Source organism: Coregonus clupeaformis, unplaced genomic scaffold, assembly GCF_020615455.1.
Source record: "Coregonus clupeaformis isolate EN_2021a unplaced genomic scaffold, ASM2061545v1 scaf0595, whole genome shotgun sequence".
Taxonomy (NCBI): Eukaryota; Metazoa; Chordata; class Actinopteri; order Salmoniformes; family Salmonidae; genus Coregonus; species Coregonus clupeaformis.
In genome coordinates, this window is record NW_025534050.1 from 3576 (window position 1) to 22530 (window position 18955).

General features: G+C 42.3%; 1 protein-coding gene across 1 annotated transcript; it reads left to right on the forward strand.

The window, feature by feature from the left end:
• Positions 1-458: 458 nt before the first annotated feature.
• Positions 459-7861, forward strand: LOC121551517 (zinc finger protein 883-like). The gene is made up of 2 exons (XM_045216069.1): positions 459-1798; positions 5925-7861. Exons 1-2 carry the CDS (start codon positions 1588-1590, stop codon positions 7421-7423), a joined length of 1710 nt encoding a protein of 569 aa, XP_045072004.1. The 5' UTR covers positions 459-1587; the 3' UTR covers positions 7424-7861.
• The last annotated feature ends 11094 nt before the right edge of the window (positions 7862-18955 follow it).

Sequence of the window (18955 nt, forward strand, 5' to 3'; positions counted from 1 at the left end):
TTGAAATGGTAGTGGAATTGGATTAGTGTGTGTGTGAAGGATCATTGTATGCATTAAAAATCACAGTGTAGGAGCACCTCCTCTAAGAGTCGGAATTGGGCTTTTTGAGAATGCTTGACTCATAAGCAACCTGCATAAACATTGTTTAAAGTACAATAGACCAACATAGCTACTGTAGGAGAATGGGTGGAGTAGGGATTGTGGTGCTCATGGGAATGTCCTTTTTCAGTTTCAGACCAATGCCTACTTTTCACTTAAAACAGTTTTACTATAAAATAGATGTCTTGACTGTGATAAGGGCACAGGAATATGTGTGTCTACTAAATTGCATAGCGACTGTAAATTATGCTACATTAAAGGCAGACTCGGCTAAATGACGCCACAAGTAGCACCGCAGATATTGCAATGAGCGAAATACAAGACTTCGCTCTCACTCAGCCACACACAGTATCTGCACATATGAAAGGGTACGCTTCACGCTGTTCCAGGATGCTAGCCATGGGACCAACACAGTGGAGAAGTTTAGCCTCGCGCTTCAACGTTCTTGGTTATTGCGGAAATTAACCCACTATGCTGTTTACTTTGTGCATCTCGCCTACGTCATATTGCTGAGTCTACCTTTAAACTCAGAATATGCTATTCTGTTCTTTGGAATGTTTTTTGTGCTTAAATATTTATTAGACTGTTTAAAATGTAGACAAATTGCGTCATTGTTGGATTCTTCTTGGATAGGCCTACCTCAAATCCCGGCAGTGTGTTAACTTAATTTAAAATATTTTACTTAATAAATAACTTAGTATGTGAAGACCCTGGTCTTACCCCAACCAGCAGTGCAGCCACCAGTCCCAGGGGGGCCCTCAAGGAGGTATCGTGACAGACAGTTGTAGGGTACATTGCTTTATAAAATAAGCAACAACCGCCTAGACCAATTCCAGGGTTGAATTTAATCATCTCAATTTTGCCGTATTTTAAAGTGTTAAATAATGTTATGGTGTTAAATAATGTTTTATAGTGTTCAATAATGGTAGGCCTTCATCAAAGTTAATTTTTTTATCTGCAGGAACAGTTGCACCAATGGTCCTCACACAAGCTCCACTTCTGCATAGATACAATGTTAAGGAATCCCTCATTATCATGATATGATGCTGTTACAGTAACAAGTCACATAGAAAAGTGGATCTTGAGTAATGTTGCATGGGGCAGAAATTGCACCAGGCTACACCAATACCTTTTTACTGTAAGCTTCTGCTACATGCCACAATACCCCTATATCTGATGGTTTCTTCTATTCATGTAGTGTATAAGGATACTGAAACTAGAAGACTGACATTTCTCTCAACATGATCCAATGGTGGGATAATGAGTAGCAGTAGTGCCGGTGTTTAGGTTTTTCCTCACTGGTTATTTGAACAAATCACGATTTCTCAGGTGTTAGCATCTTTCAAAAAGTGATTTGATAAAAACTGTACATTTCTGGAAAGTAGTGAACGATTGCACACTTCAAGAGAAAGGACATCTTTTAAGGATGCACCCAATCAATCAGAGATTTAGAAGACAGTAATTAAATGTTTGGTCTAATAATATTCTATGTACAATACTTCCTGTGGTCACCAGGACAGAGCTAGCCCACCCCCCTCCACCCTGCTGGAGTCCCCTGGTCACAACTCTCCTGGTAGAGCCTTACTGCTGGGTCTGAAGAGGGTGTCTGTGTGGCTGGTCGACTGCAGGAAAACACCAGGGCAGAGTGGAACTGTAAGAGAAGGACATGAGGAGGGTGATGGAGATTTGATTTCATCAAGTAAGAACAATGGGGTGTGTGGATTAGACTACAATCTGCTTCTGCAACTTCTGTTAATTGATTTATAAACAGTAAAACACTCAATGGCCAGTTAATTGTCGATCCAATTTTGTGAATGGAGGGGGGTGTACCTAATCAACTGGCCACTGAGTGTACAGTGAGGGAAAAAAGTATTTGATCCCCTGCTGATTTTGTACTTTTGCCCACTGACAAAGAAATGATCAGTCTATAATTTTAATGGTAGGTTTATTTGAACAGTGAGAGACAGAATAACAACAACAAAACATTCAGAAAAACGCATGTCAAAAATGTTATAAATTGATTTGCATTTTAATGAGGGAAATAAGTATTTGACCCCTCTGCAAAACATGACTTAGTACTTGGTGGCAAAACCCTTGTTGGCAATCACAGAGGTCAGACGTTTCTTGTAGTTGGCCACCAGGTTTGAACACATCTCAGGAGGGATTTTGTTCCACTCCTCTTTGCAGATCTTCTCCAAGTCATTAAGGTTTCGAGGCTGATGTTTGGCAACTTGAACCTTCAGCTCCCTCCACAGATTTTCTATGGGATTAAGGTCTGGAGACTGGCTAGGCCACTTCAGGACCTTAATGTGCTTCTTCTTGAGCCACTCCTTTGTTGCCTTGGCTGTGTGTTTTGGGGCATTGTCATGCTGGAATGTTGTTCTGTCCCCTTAGCAGAAAAACACCCCCAAAGCATAATGTTTTCACCTTCATGTTTGACGGTGGGGATGGTGGGGTCATAGGCAGCATTCCTCCTCCTCCAAACACGTTGAGTTGATGCCAAAAAGCTCGATTTTGGTCTCATCTGACCACAACACTTTCACCCAGTTCTCCTCTGAATCATTCAGATGTTCATTGGCAAACATCAGACGGCTCTGTATATGTGCTTTCTTGAGCAGGGGGACCTTGCGGGCGCTGCAGGATTTCAGTCCTTCACGGCATAGTGTGTTACCAATTGTTTTCTTGGTGACTATGGTCCCAGCTGCCTTGAGATCATTGACAAGATCCTCCTGTGTAGTTCTGGGCTGATTCCTCACCGTTCTCATGATCATTGCAACTCCACGAGGTGAGATCTTGCATGGAGACCAAGGCTGAGGGAGATTGACAGTTCTTTTGTGTTTCTTCCATTTGCGAATAATCGCACCAACTGTTGTCACCTTCTCATCAAGCTGCTTGGCGATGGTCTTGTAGCCCATTCCAGCCTTGTGTAGGTCTACAATCTTGTCCCTGACATCCTTGGAGAGCTCTTTGGTCTTGGACATGGTGGAGAGTTTGGAATCTGATTGATTGATTGCTTCTGTGGACAGGTGTCTTTTATACAGGTAACAAACTGAGATTAGGAGCACTCCCTTTAAGAGTGTGCTCCTAATCTCAGCTCGTTACCTGTATAAAAGACACCTGGGAGCCAGAAATCTTTCTGATTGAGAGGGGGTGAAATACTTATAAATTGATTTGCATTTTAATGAGAGAAATAACATTTTTTGACATGTGTTTTTCTGGATTTTTTTGTTGTTATTCTGTCTCTCACTGTTCAAATAAACCTACCATTTAAAATTATAGACTGATCATTTCTTTGTCAGTGGGCAAACGTACAAAATCAGCAGGGGATCAAATACTTTTTTCCCTCACTGTATGTGTCACGATCGTCGAAGGAGGAGGACCAAGGCGCAGCGTGGAATGCAAACATATTTTATTTAAAAAGTATCACACGAACAAAACAACAAACGATAACGTGACGTCCTCGGTCTAACACAAACCAACACGGAACAAGATCCCACAAAGAACAGATGAAAACAGCCTACCTAAGTATGGCTCCCAGTCAGAGACAACGAGCAACAGCTGCCTCTGATTGGGAACCACCCTGCCCAACATAGATCTATACGATCTAGAACAGAAACCAAAACATAGAAAACACAACATAGAAGCTACACAGTGAAAACTAAACATAGAAAATCCACACCCTGGCTCAACATTTCAGAGTCCCCAGAGCCAGGGCGTGACAGTACCCCTCCCAAAGGCGCGGACTGCGACCGCGCCTAAACATAAACTAAACAGGGGAGGGCTGGGTGGGCATTCCTCCTCGGAGGCGGCTCCGGGCTTGACCACCACCCTCCAACAATCCCCCCGTAGCGCCCCTGGTCCGGTCTGGCCCCGCTGGCTGGAGCTGGACTGGACATCGTAGGAGCGGATTGCTTAGGCTCCGGTGTGGAGCAGCTGACCGGTACCTGACCAGGCACCGGTGACCCAGGCACGGGTTGTGCCGGACTGACGACGCGCACCCCTGGCTTGGTGCGTGGAGCAGGAACGGGCCGGACCGGGCTGACGATGCGCACCCCTGGCTTGGTGCGTGGAGCAGGAACGGGCCGGACCGGGCTGACGATGCGCACCCCTGGCTTGGTGCGAGGAGCAGGAACGGGCCGGGCCGGGCTAGCGACGCGCACCGTAGGCTTGGTTCGGGGGGCAGGAACAGGCCGGGCCGGGCTGGCGACGCGCATCATTGGCTTGGTGCGGGGAGCAGGAACAGGCCGGGCTTGGCTGGTGACGCGCACCATTGGCTTGGTGCGAGGGGCAGGAACAGGCCTGGCCGGGCTGGCGACGCGCACCATTAGCTTGGTGCGGGGAGCAGGAACAGGCCGGGCCGGGCTGGCAACGCGCACCATTGGCTTGGTGCAGGAACAGGCCGGGCCGGGCTGGCGACGCGCACCGTAGGCTTGGTGCGAGAGGCAGGAACAGGCCGGGCCGGGCTGGCGACGCGCACCATTAGCTTGGTGCGGGGAGCAGGAACAGGCCGGGCCGGGCTGGCAACGCTCACCATTGGCTTGGTGCGGGGAGCAGGAATAGGCCGGGCTGGCGACGCCCACCATTAGCTTGGTGCGGGGAGCAGGAACAGGCCGGGCCGGGCTGGCAACGCGCACCATTGGCTTGGTGCGGGGAGCAGGAACAGGCCGGGCCGGGCTGGCAACGCGCACCATTGGTTTGGTGCGGGGAGCAGGAACAGGCCGGGCCGGGCTGGCGACGCGCACCGTAGGCTTGGTGCGAGGGACAGGAACAGGCCGGACCGTACTGGGAACACACACCACTGGCCTTAAACGGGGATCAGGAACGGGCCGGACCGGACTGGCAATACACCTCAGTACCTCTCGCCGTGCCTCTACATCTTCCTTCCCTTTTCTCACCAATGGCTCCCGTAACCCGGTGGCCTTCTCTCCTCGTCCACGAACTCGCTCCTTCTCTGCCTCCAGCAGCCCCGTCGTCCATGCCATGTGCCCCCCCCCCTAAAAATTTTTTTGGGGGTGGCTCTCGCCTGTCCGACCACGGCCCGGTTGGCACCGCTTCTCCTCTCCTGCCTGGGTCTCCCCCTTCATAGCCCTCCGGCAACGGACGGCCTCCTCCTCCGTAATCTGCCCCCAACCGAGGAGGACATCTACTAATGTTACCTCCTGCGTGTGCTCCTGGACACGCTGCTTGGTCCTGGTGTGGTGGGATCTTCTGTCACGATCGTCGAAGGAGGAGGACCAAGGCGCAGCGTGGAATGCAAACATATTTTATTTTATAAAGTATCACACGAACAAAACAACAAACGATAACGTGACGTCCTTGGTCTAACACAAACCAACACGGAACAAGATCCCACAAAGAACAGATGAAAACAGCCTACCTAAGTATGGCTCCCAATCAGAGACAACGAGCAACAGCTGCCTCTGATTGGGAACCACCCTGCGCAACATAGATCTATACGATCTAGAACAGAAACCAAAACATAGAAAACACAACATAGAAGCTACACAGTGAAAACTAAACATAGAAAATCCACACCCTGGCTCAACATTTCAGAGTCCCCAGAGCCAGGGCGGGACAGTATGATGATAAGGGTGGCAGGTAATCTAGTGGTTAAGAGCGTTGGGCCACAAATTGTAAGGTTGTTGGTTTGGATCTCTGAGCCGTCTAGGTGGAAAATCTTGAGCAAGGTACTTAACCCTAAATGCTAATTTAAGTCGCTCTGGATAAAAGCGTCTGCTAAATAACACATTTATGAACATTGTTATAGTATTTGTTTATGGACCCATATTTCCTAAACCTAGTTATTCAATGTCTTTGTTTCACAGGGGACACCCCAAACCGTCGTTCTCTCAGTGGGAGGGGCTTATCATCTGGGGAGCCTCAACCACATCATGTTGCTGACGAGACAGAGAAGAGTCTCTCCAGATCAGAACATCTCAAGAAACACCAGCAGAGAGGTACAAGGAAGAAACCTCACCACTGGTCCTCTGACTGTGGGAAGAGTTTCCGAAGCCGGAGTGGAATCATTATTCAACAGCGGATTAACAACAGAGAGAAACCGTACTGCTGCTCTCATTGTGGGATGAGTTTCGCTGCCTCTCGAACCTTAAAATTTCATCAGAGAATTCATACAGGGGAGAGACCTTACCCCTGCGATGATTGTGGGAAAAGCTTTGCTTTTTTGGGAGCCCTAAACATACACAAGTTAACACACACTGGAGCGAAATCTTATAGCTGTGATCAGTGTGGGAAGAGCTTCAGACAATCAGGGAGCCTGAATTCACACCAGCGAATACACACTGGAGAGAAACCTTATAGTTGTGATCAGTGTGGGAAGAGCTTCAGTCAATCAGGGAGCCTGAATTCACACCTGCGAACACACACTGGAGAGAAACCTTATAGCTGTGATCAGTGTGGGAAGAGCTTTTCTCGATCAGTACATCTGACTAGACACCAGCGCATACATACAGGAGAGAAGCCTTATAGCTGTGATCAGTGTGGGAAGAGCTTTTCTCGATCAGTACATCTGACTAGCCACCAGCGCATACACACAGGAGAGAAGCCTTATAGCTGTGATCAGTGTGGGAAGAGCTTCAGTGATTCAGGCCAACTGACTAGACACCTGCGAACACACACAGGAGAGAAGCCTTATAGCTGTGGTCAGTGTGGGAAGAGCTTTTCTCGATCAGTACATCTGACTTGCCACCAGCGCATACACACAGGAGAGAAGCCTTATAGCTGTGGTCAGTGTGGGAAGAGCTTCAGGCATTCAGGGAGCCTGAATTCACACCAGCGAATACACACTGGAGAGAAGCCTTATAGCTGTGATCAGTGTGGGAAGAGCTTCAGTGATTCAGGCCAACTGACTAGACACCTGCAAACACACACAGGAGAGAAGCCTTATAGCTGTCATCAGTGTGGGAAGGGCTTTTCTCGATCAGTACATCTGACTAGACACCAGCGCATACACACAGGAGAGAAGCCTTATAGCTGTTATCATTGTGGGAAGAGCTTTGCTCTAGCTTCCACCTTGACTGCACACCAGCGAACACACACAGGAGAGAAGCCTTATAGCTGTGGTCAGTGTGGGAAGAGCTTCAGTCAATTTGGGCATCTGAATTCACACCAGCGAACACACACTGGAGAGAAACCTTATAGCTGTGATCAGTGTGGGAAGAGCTTTGCTCAATCAGGCCAGCTGACTATACACCTGCGCATACACACAGGAGAGAAGCCTTATAGCTGTGATCAGTGTGGAAAGGGCTTTGCTCGATCAGGCCAGCTGACTGTACACCAGCGAACACACACTAGAGAGAACCCTTAGATAGGTATATGTGGGAAGAGCTTTGTTCATTTAGGGCCAATGAGAAAACACCAAAAAGCACAAACATGACGTATTTCATCTCCCTCCTATCCAGCACCGGTTCCAGATCCCTAAATAAAGGATCAACAGAAAACATCTAGTGAACAGTCATATCCATCTCCCATTCTTAAACAGTTGACTTAGTCTGATCACCATGGTAACGTCTCTGGAACATAATATGCAGCTCTGATCAACGATCATTTCTCCCCTGTGTCTATGAAATATCACACATTGTGATCTAAATGGATAAATGCTATCATAGAAAATGTCATAGTGAACCTGTGTGTGTTGGGGGGATGTTGATAATTGTATCTTCTTTCATATACTCATGATACTATTATTATTACTATTACTATTATGGGGCGGCAGGTAGCTTAGTGGTTAAGAGCGTTGTGCCAGTAACCGAAAGGTCGCTGGTTCTAATCCCCAAGCCGACTAGGTGAAAATCTGTCGATGTGCCCTTGAGCAAGGCACTTAACCCTAATTGCTCCTGTAAGTCGCTCTGGATAAGAGCGTCTGCTAAATGACTAAAATGTAAATGTAAAATTATTAAATGTCATTATGTAGAACAATGTTTAAACAATAGGTGTATATTCATGTATTCAATTGATCAATAAATTAAATCCATTATCTTCCAAACAAGAAGTTATCACTTTAATTTGATATTTTTATAATAATTATCTAAATTGATTAAAATGCTCCTAAAACTAATCAATGATACATTGGGTAATAATATCCATGAGGTCAAGGCAAAAACTACAGTGGGGAAAAAAAGTATTTAGTCAGCCACCAATTGTGCAAGTTCTCCCACTTAAAAAGATGAGAGAGGCCTGTATATTTCATCATAGGTACACGTCAACTATGACAGACAAATTGAGAAAAAAAATCCAGAAAATCACATTGTAGGATTTTTAATGAATTAATTTGCAAATTATGGTGGAAAATAAGTATTTGGTCACCTAGAAACAAGCAAGATTTCTGGCTCTCACAGACCTGTAACTTCTTCTTTAAGAGGCTCCTCTGTCCTCCACTCGTTACCTGTATTAATGGCACCGGTTTGAACTTGTTATCAGTATAAAAGACACCTGTCCACAACCTCAAACAGTCACACTCCAAACTCCACTATGGCCAAGACCAAAGAGCTGTCAAAGGACACCAGAAACAAAATTGTAGACCTGCACCAGGCTGGGAAGACTGAATCTGCAATAGGTAAGCAGCTTGGTTTGAAGAAATCAACTGTGGCAGCAATTATTAGGAAATGGAAGACATACAAGACCACTGATAATCTCCCTCGATCTGGGGCTCCACGCAAGATCTCACCCCCGTGGGGTCAAAATGATCACAAGAACGGTGAGCAAAAATCCCAGAACCACACGGGGGGGACCTAGTGAATGACCTGCAGAGAGCTGGGACCAAAGTAACAAAGCCTACCATCAGTAACACACTACGCCGCCAGGGACTCAAATCCTGCAGTGCCAGACGTGTCCCCCTGCTTAAGCCAGTACATGTCCAGGCCCGTCTGAAGTTTGCTAGAGTGCATTTGGATGATCCAGAAGAGGATTGGGAGAATGTCATATGGTCAGATGAAACCAAAATATAACTTTTTGGTAAAAACTCAACTCGTCGTGTTTGGAGGACAAAGAATGCTGAGTTGCGTCCAAAGAACACCATACCTACTGTGAAGCATGGGGGTGGAAACATCATGCTTTGGGGCTGTTTTTCTGCAAAGGGACCAGGACGACTGATCCGTGTAAAGGAAAGAATGAATGGGGCCATGTATCGTGAGATTTTGAGTGAAAACCTCCTTCCATCAGCAAGGGCATTGAAGATGAAACGTGGCTGGGTCTTTCAGCATGACAATGATCCCAAACACACCGCCCGGGCAACGAAGGAGTGGCTTCGTAAGAAGCATTTCAAGGTCCTGGAGTGGCCTAGCCAGTCTCCAGATCTCAACCCCATAGAAAATCTTTGGAGGGAGTTGAAAGTCTGTGTTGCCCAGCGACAGCCCCAAAACATCACTGCTCTAGAGGAGATCTGCATGGAGGAATGGGCCAAAATACCAGCAACAGTGTGTGAAAACCTTGTGAAGACTTACAGAAAACGTTTGACCTGTGTCATTGCCAACAAAGGGTATATAACAAAGTATTGACAAAACTTTTGTTATTGACCAAATACTTATTTTCCACCATAATTTGCAAATAAATTCATTAAAAATCCTACAATGTGATTTTCTGGATTTTTTTTTCTCATTTTGTCTGTCATAGTTGACGTGTACCTATGATGAAAATTACAGGCCTCTCATCTTTTTAAGTGGGAGAACTTGCACAATTGGTGGCTGACTAAATACTTTTTTTCCCCACTGTATGTATGCTGTGTCTTGTAACAACGGTTAATGTAATAACTTTTAGATTTCTAATGTAATAATACAGGTAAATGTAATAACTTGTTGGTTAATATAAACAATGATAAAATGTTTAATTGTTATAGTAATAACTTTTTACACATAATTTAATAAGTTACGTTATCAGGTAACAACGTTTTTGATGAATAACGTAATAACTTCAACCGATCATGTAATTACACCTAAATACTTTTTTTCCCCACTGTACCTAGTCCATAATGTTGAGGCCTATGGGATTTCCGTTGAAGAGGTAAGAGAGGAGGATGGTACATGTGATCTGCATAACATATTAATACTAATTGACATACCTTTGTATGCCTCTTCGTCTATGTACAGTGGGGGAAAAAAGTATTTAGTCAGCCACCAATTGTGCAAGTTCTCCCACTTAAAAAGATGAGAGAGGCCTGTAATTTTCATCATAGGTACACGTGAACTATGACAGACAAAATGAGAAAAAAAATCCAGAAAATCACATTGTAGGATTTTTAATGATTTTTTTTGCAAATTATGGTGGAAAAGAAGTATTTGGTCAATGACAAAAGTTTCTCAATACTTTGTTATATACCCTTTGTTGGCAATGACACAGGTCAAACGTTTTCTGTAAGTCTACACAAGGTTTTCACACACTGTTGCTGGTATTTTGGCCCATTCCACCATGCAGATCTCCTCTAGAGCAGTGATGTTTTGGGGCTGTCGCTGGGCAACACAGACTTTCAACTCCCTCCAAAGATGTTCTATGGGGTTGAGATCTGGAGACTGGCTAGGCCACTCCAGGACCTTGAAATGCTTCTTACGAAGCCACTCCTTCGTTGCCCGGGCGGTGTATTTGGGATCATTGTCATGCTGAAAGACCCAGACACGCTTAATCTTCAATGCCCTTGCTGATGGAAGGAGGTTTTCACTCAAAATCTCACGATACATGGCCCCATTCATTCTTTCCTTTACACGGATCAGTCGTCCTGGTCCCTTTGCAGAAAAACAGCCCCAAAGCATGATGTTTCCACCCCCATGCTTCACAGTAGGTATGGTTGTCGTATCGAGTAAATGCTGGCAATTATTGCTGATGAACAAAGGAGTCCGCTCATACTGAACCTGGATCATAAGATTTATTCATATCACAAGCTTTCAGCATGAGTTACAGACCCGCGGTGTCTGGAGAAGCACCGTCCCAAATTAATCTGAATGCTTCTGCCGCCTCTTTGTCTAGCCCATACTTATAAACAATGGCAAAAATGGGTTGCTCCCTCTTTCGTCCAATCACCGGTCTCCCCTGGGGCGTCACCCTACAAACGGCTACATTTGAACTAAGATAAACATCCTCTGGTTCCATTAAGAAAGTCATAATCTTTAATACACTACATTTCCCCCCTTCGAGACTAACTAAAAGTCTCGAAAACAAACAGAATAGGATTAATGACTAGTAACAATTTATCTTATTGAGTATCTTTAACATTAAACCAAAAAACATTTTTCTCTAGAGTGTAAATACCTTTCTATGAAATATGAACAAATGTTTATGAAGTGTGAATACATTATTATGAAATATGAACAAATCTTTATGGAGTGTGAATACATTATTATGAAATATGAACAAATCTTTATGGAGTGTGAGATCGAAAAACTGTCCGGCAGCCATCTTTCCAGATATCCATCCATCAATCAAGACAGTAAAATTCTCTCACGGTTCCTCTGCCCCAGGCAACCACCTAGATACTCCAGATAAACTCATAAACAATGTAAATGCATTTGAAACTATGATGCAATTAAATACACATGTAAGCCCCTGCAAACAAAATACTATCCAAAAAATGTCCACTCTAAGGCTGGTCAACCCATTGGACCCTACAGTGGACCTCTCCCTGCCTAGACTCCCTGTCCCTAAGCATCAACGAAATAAACAAAAACATCTAAGATCCCCACATGTATCCAATAACATCAAATATCATTCTACAAAAATTAATACCTAAGAATATGACACAAATTATGTATTACACATGCAAATATGTCTATATTTCATTGCAGACACTGGAATGTAGTCCACTACACTTCATCTCCTCCGTAGTCTCCTCTTCCAATGTATTGTTGATGATGGAATCGGAATCTTTCCACACCTTCTTTGTTCCATCTCCTCCAGTCATTGTCCTTTCATATTGTCCCTTCATATTGTCCTTGTTTGAGTATTTCAATCTCCACATATTCCCCCAAATGCTTCTGGAAGAAAAGAAAAGACCAAACAGTATCTTTTGCAAAACAACACTTTCAAATTAAACATCAATATCAACTACGAATATAGAAATGATATATAAATGATGTATGAATCAATATAAATGATAGAATAATGACATAGGATAATGTGATTCATTCATACACTTCCCCCCTTTGATTCATAAAATCATACTAAAATCATACTAAAATCACACTAATATTGAAAAAAAATGTGAAAAAAAATGATGAAAACATCAAAAAGGATATTTATCCATTCAGTTCCACTTGTCCATCTTCATCCAGATCAGGAAAAGTCAACAACGGCATCTGAGTGTTGTCTCCAGGCATCACTATTCCAACCTATCTTAATATCATAGCTTTCTCAAAGGTCAGTAACAAATTACAAACATCACACACAGTGCTATCAAAACTGCTATTAAAATGTAATCCATCACTGCTCCTACTGGCCTAACTGATCTTGCAACCAAGTCTTCGCTGACCATCCAGCTCCTTCAGATCTACCAAATGCATCCCTTATATTCTTCAATGCATATATAACCCTAGTGATAATATCTGAACTATCTGGACTCAAAGTATAACTAATATTATCAATATGATCTTCCCAAATGTTACACCATACCATGGAAAAAGTCCCCCCTTCTCCCTTAGATGTATCCTTCAATGATAGGCTTGAAGACTATGACATGTCGCCATGTCTCTTTTCACCCTATTTCCAAACCTAGATTTATCTGTGTCCGGTGCTACCCCTCTTTTAATGGTAGAAACCTCATATGGAAGCTTCAACGTTGACATGTAACAACATCCTATCCATCCATAGGGTAAGAATATATATGCTTTATCACCACAAACCCTCAAAATATATCTAAAATTCCCCATAGTCACATTGTCAGGCAAAAGCAAATCTTTTAACCCTCAAAGTCCTGCTCGTCTTACTAACTGGAACATAAAAAGTAACATTATATTTGTCATTACTACCCTTAAGGTCATGCTTACCCAAAGTTATCATATAACCATCACAATCTGATATTCCCATAAACATACCCCTTACATCATATGTTTTATTAGAACAAAACAACTTTTAGCCCTCAATGGTTTCACCTCCAATGCTTCAGGGTTCGCTGTTACCTGATTTTACTTCCCATCTAACAAATCCCCATAGGGTAATTCATTTAACCAAGAACACTTAAACCTAGGCTTAAACAAATGTTTTGACAACGACATTATTTTATCTGTTACTGATTGTTGCTGATACAATAGCTATGACAAAGCCTAAGATTGACACATACTTGATAGAGGTCGAGCGACCGTCTCTAAAATGATTGGCTGGAATTCTCAACAGACATGGACCCTCAAGATTCCTCACTGATCTTACAGAATGAGCTGCTGGAACCAAAGATTCCTACCTGCCCATCTATCTCTAATTTTCACAACAGAAGAATCAAACTATATGCATTTAGTTTTTCTCTTCCCTAACGAGCGGTACTGATCAGATACCTCTCCTTGTCTGTCATTAAAATCAAAGACCTCATCCTGTACCTCCATGATAGTATCCTTCACTATTTCAGATGAATCTATATTGACTCTCTATCCGTATCATAAACCCCTGAGTCTCTCTTGCTACCTCCTTTAATTTCAGAAAAGTTGTTGTCGGTGTCGGTGTCATACTTCCTACATTTGTTATTGCCATCGCATCATTAATCCCTTTCCAAAGTTACCATTAAAGTAGTTGATTTAGTTGATGTATTAACCTTAATTATTTCTAGTGGTAAAGCTACCGATATCCTATGTGTATTATTTACTGTTGGAGTGGCTACTGTAATAATATACTTCTCCTGACCTCCTTTGGTGACTGCGGAAGCTTCGACAGACTTCAAATCTTCCATTATAAGCGTCACTTTATGAATTACATAGTCTTTTAACCAATAATTCTTAACCGGAACAAATTTTAATGCTTGCACTAGATAAGTACACATATATTCTCCCTGATCTTTCTCTGTAACATTACGCAAAATAAATGAACAATCACTCATAACCCTCTTCCACTTCATATTGTTTTACAAACTATACCTCCTTTGACTAGGTGCAACAGCTTCTACTCCTGGTCCTGATAACAATACTTCTTCTCCATAATTATCTCTCCATGTGGGAGGAACGTCCCCATCCTAACCCTAATAACAGTCTTTTCCTCTAAAATTGGTGCTGGAGCTATTGGTTCCCTTATAATCAAATGCAATATATTTATGGCTTTAATAACTATCAATGTTGAAAGAGTTAAATTGCTTCTCACTGTTGTTTTAATAGACTGACGTGTTAATGTCCTTATTGTTACTTCATCTAGTTTCCCCAAAGCTTTGAACTCGTTGCTTGTACTTCCATCTATTACCACTAGTGTCACTTTTTCCAACTCTCAGTCCTACCTCTAATCCCTGACTTTCAAACTTTTGATTATAAAAAAAATACACCCACAATTACCTTGATCTTCCTGCTGGGAATTGTAAATATAGATACTCAATCACCCTCAATCTTCTCTTATCATTCAGCAACGCATCTGCTCCTAACAGATCTAAACTCCTACCATATTTATCTTCCCACTAAACTCTAAAAATGTCCTTCACCACTGTTCTCTCTCTCTTACTACTAACTTTGAAACTTAGCTTACTGTCCTAGAGTTCCTTCAACCCTAGTTCTCCTAACTTTTTTAATCTAATCTTTTCTCCTAACCTTTAAAAACCTTTTCCACTGATTTATTCACAAAATCCTTTACCACCAATTTTTTAGAATATGTGATGACTTCTTTACACACAGACTTGGCAAACGACTAAACACCTTTTAGCCTAGCCTGAAATCTCTTGGTGTAGGAATGTAACCCAGAATAACAGTCACCCCTTTTAACTTTATTTCCCAGACAGATTGTCTAATAGGCAGTCTAATAGATTATCATCCTTCCTATGATATTATATTTTTAAGCCAATATGATTCCCAAAAACCCTACTTTTTAAAAATCTTCTACCAGACAGCCGTCTAGTGTACATCTTATTGTACAGTTCAATTTACACAATGCATCTCTTCCCAACAATGCAATAGGTACAGTGGGGAAAAAAAGTATTTAGTCAGCCACCAATTGTGCAAGTTCTCCCACTTAAAAAGATGAGAGAGGCCTGTAATTTTCATCATAGGTACACATCAACTATGACAGACAAAATGAGAATTTTTTTTCCAGAAAATCACATTGTAGGATTTTTTATGAATTTATTTGCAAATTATGGTGGAAAATAAGTATTTGGTCAATAACAAAAGTTTCTCAATACTTTGTTATATACCCTTTGTTGGCAATGACACAGGTCAAACGTTTTCTGTAAGTCTTCACAAGGTTTTCACACACTGTTGCTGGTATTTTGGCCCATTCCTCCATGCAGATCTCCTCTAGAGCAGTGATGTTTTGGGGCTGTCGCTGGACAACACAGACTTTCAACTCCCTCCAAAGATTTTCTATGGGGTTGAGATCTGGAGACTGGCTAGGCCACTCCAGGACCTTGAAATGCTTCTTACGATGCCACTCCTTCGTTGCCCGGGCGGTGTGTTTGGGATCATTGTCATGCTGAAAGACCCAGCCACGTTTCATCTTCAATGACCTTGCTGATGGAAGGAGGTTTTCACTCAAAATCTCACGATACATGGCCCCATTAATTCTTTCCTTTACACGGATCAGTCGTCCTGGTCCCTTTGCAGAAAAACAGCCCCAAAGCATGATGTTTCCACCCCCATGCTTCACAGTAGGTATGGTGTTCTTTGGATGCAACTCAGCATTCTTTGTCCTCCAAACACGACGAATTGAGTTTTTACCAAAAAGTTCTATTTTGGTTTCATCTGACCATATGACATTCTCCCAATCCTCTTCTGGATCATCCAAATGCACTCTAGCAAACTTCAGACGGGCCTGGACATGTACTAGCTTAAGCAGGGGGACACGTCTGGCACTGCAGGATTTGGGTCCCTGGCGGCGTAGTGTGTTACTAATGGTAGGCTTTGTTACTTTGGTCCCAGCTCTCTGCAGGTCATTCACTAGGTCCCCCCGTGTGGTTCTGGGATTTTTGCTCACTATTCTTGTGATCATTTTGACCCCACGGGGTGAGATCTTGCGTGGAGCCCCAGATCGAGGGAGATTATCAGTGGTCTTGTATGTCTTCCATTTCCTAATAATTGCTCCCACAGTTGATTTCTTCAAACCAAGCTGCTTACCTATTGCAGATTCAGTCTTCCCAGCCTGGTGCAGGTCTACAATTTTGTTTCTGGTGTCCTTTGACAGCTCTTTGGTTTTGGCCATAGTGGAGTTTGGAGTGTGACTGTTTGAGGTTGTGGACAGGTGTCTTTTATACTGATAACAAGTTCAAACAGGTGCCATTAATAAAGGTAACAAGTGGAGGACAGAGGAGCCTCTTAAAGAAGAAGTTACAGGTCTGTGAGAGCCAGAAATCTTGCTTGTTTGTAGGTGACCAAATACTTATTTTCCACCATAATTTGCAAATAAATTCATAAAAAATCCTACAATGTGATTTTCTGGATTTTTTTTCCTCAATTTGTCTGTCATAGTTGATGTGTACATATGATGAAAATTACAGGCCTATCTCATATTTCTAAGTGGGAGAACTTGCACAATTGGTGGCTGACTAAATAATTTATTCCCCCACTGTATATGTTCTAATATTAGTATGTCTATTTTAATTTCTCTTTGATTTTTATAGCAGAGCTCAATTGGTTCCTTAAGAGTAATTAGCTGTTTTACTACCTCAAATCCCTATCCTAATTAGTTAATTTTACATAGTGAGATGTTTAACCTCTTTAGGCTGAACACAGATACGTTTTTCCACTATTCACCTCTCCTAGTCCTTTGTTTTTACTTCAATTGTTAGATATTTTCTCTTCTTCTCTAATCGGTGCTATCAGCTGACACCCCCCTTCGTATCTTCTAGGCACTCTAGAATCCTTAGGGTTCACCTGGAGAACAGGTGATCTTGACTGGCCCCTGTATCTTCCTTAAAAATGTTCTCTGTTGTTTCCTCCTGGCCCATTGCATTAACAGGTAAAGTGACCAACCTGTCCATAATTATAACAGTCTTCTGAAAGTTGCTGGAAGTGTAGCTGAAATCTTCCTCCTCCTTCTAAGCCTTCTCGTCCTCTTCCTCTCCAATTCTGTGTCTGTCCAGAAACTGGCTGTGGATATGGAACACCTGGTACCCCCCTTGGTGGCTGGTACAAGTGCGGTTGGCCTTGTTCAGTTGAACCTGTAACAGTGATTGTTGATTTGGTTCACTCTGATTCTTCATAACCAAAGCTTCTCTTCTCCACCAGTTGTATGATTGAGTTTTCTGAGAGTTTCTTGATCCTGTTCTTTCTTGCTGTTGACATATCAGGATTCTTCAAAAGCTTATATTCTAAGTTCTGTCCTCAAAATATCATCTTCCATCATCTTCTTACTATTGGCCTTTCCTTGACCTCAATGTATTCTTCGTTCATCTTCATCTCTGATGCAATAATCACCCTGCTGGATGATAATAATAATAATAATAATATGCCATTTAGCAGACGCTTTTATCCAAAGCGACTTACAGTCATGCGTGCATACATTTTTTTTTGTGTATGGGTGGTCCCGGGGATCGAACCCACTACCTTGGCGTTACAAGCGCCGTGCTCTACCAGCTGAGCTACAGAGGACCACAGGTGATCACTGGAAGCTGAGGATAAACATCCCTAAGCTCTACTTCCTTCTCGTAAGGTGGGTGTCTTTTTGCTGAATCCGTATGTGAGAAAGGTGTACTAACTTCTGCCATTAGTTTTTCTGTCGCCTTTCCTTCCTTTAGCATTTTCTCTATACCTCTGTTTATCTTATCGCTGGAATCTTTTATCAGTTTTTGTTTGAGAATGAAGGGCAACTTTTGTTTCATTTGCCGGATAACCTAACACTACTTTAGTTAAAGGATTACTATTTTGTACTATATCAACCGGTGTAATGACTTTCATAGCCTTGCTGTCCTTTCTCCCCCATTGTAACAACCCTTTTATATTCCTTTATTGTGAATTATTTTATTTTAGACTATATAGCCTATGGCTTCCCCCCTTTAATTATTAATATAAACTAAACAACAACATTTTTTTTTAAATCAATCAATAAAAATATGAATATGAAAAAAATCAATTAAAATTTCTATTCAAAAACCATTTCTAATTAAAATAAAAAATCAATAAAAAAATCAATTAAAAATTATGAATAATTAAAACCAATTTTTTATTTCTATATCCTATCTTACCAATTTATCAATTAGTGGCTATCTTACCACAACCCATCAGGAAAGTAAATGTAAGTTAGTCAACTTCAAAGCAATCCCAAAAACAAAGCCTTCTAACCTTACAACACTACAATTCCCATAAACCCCCTTGCTCTATAAGCACCTAATTATCTTAATTTTACAGAATAATGTCAGTCCTTGATTCCCAACACAATTCCAATCAAACCCAAGTGATGCACATAGCCTCCAAAATGCAATTTTTAATGAATCAGTATTTGCCAAGCCTATGTGAAATTGTCATAACATCAAATATCCTGTAGGGGAAGATTTTGTAACCAGACCAGTACCAAAACCTTTTTGACTGATCCTCTGTCGCGTCACGTGATGTGTACGTCAGCACCCCCTCTCTTTCTCTCTCCATTGTTCCTCTCATATGACAAAAGAACAGAGACACAGGAAAAGATTTTAGTAGTTAATGCAATACTGAGTTACTTCAACCATATTCAATATTCCTTCGTTCACATTCGCTCTAAGACTAAACTCAGGACTAAATAGATCGCTCAAAAATATTTTTATTTTATT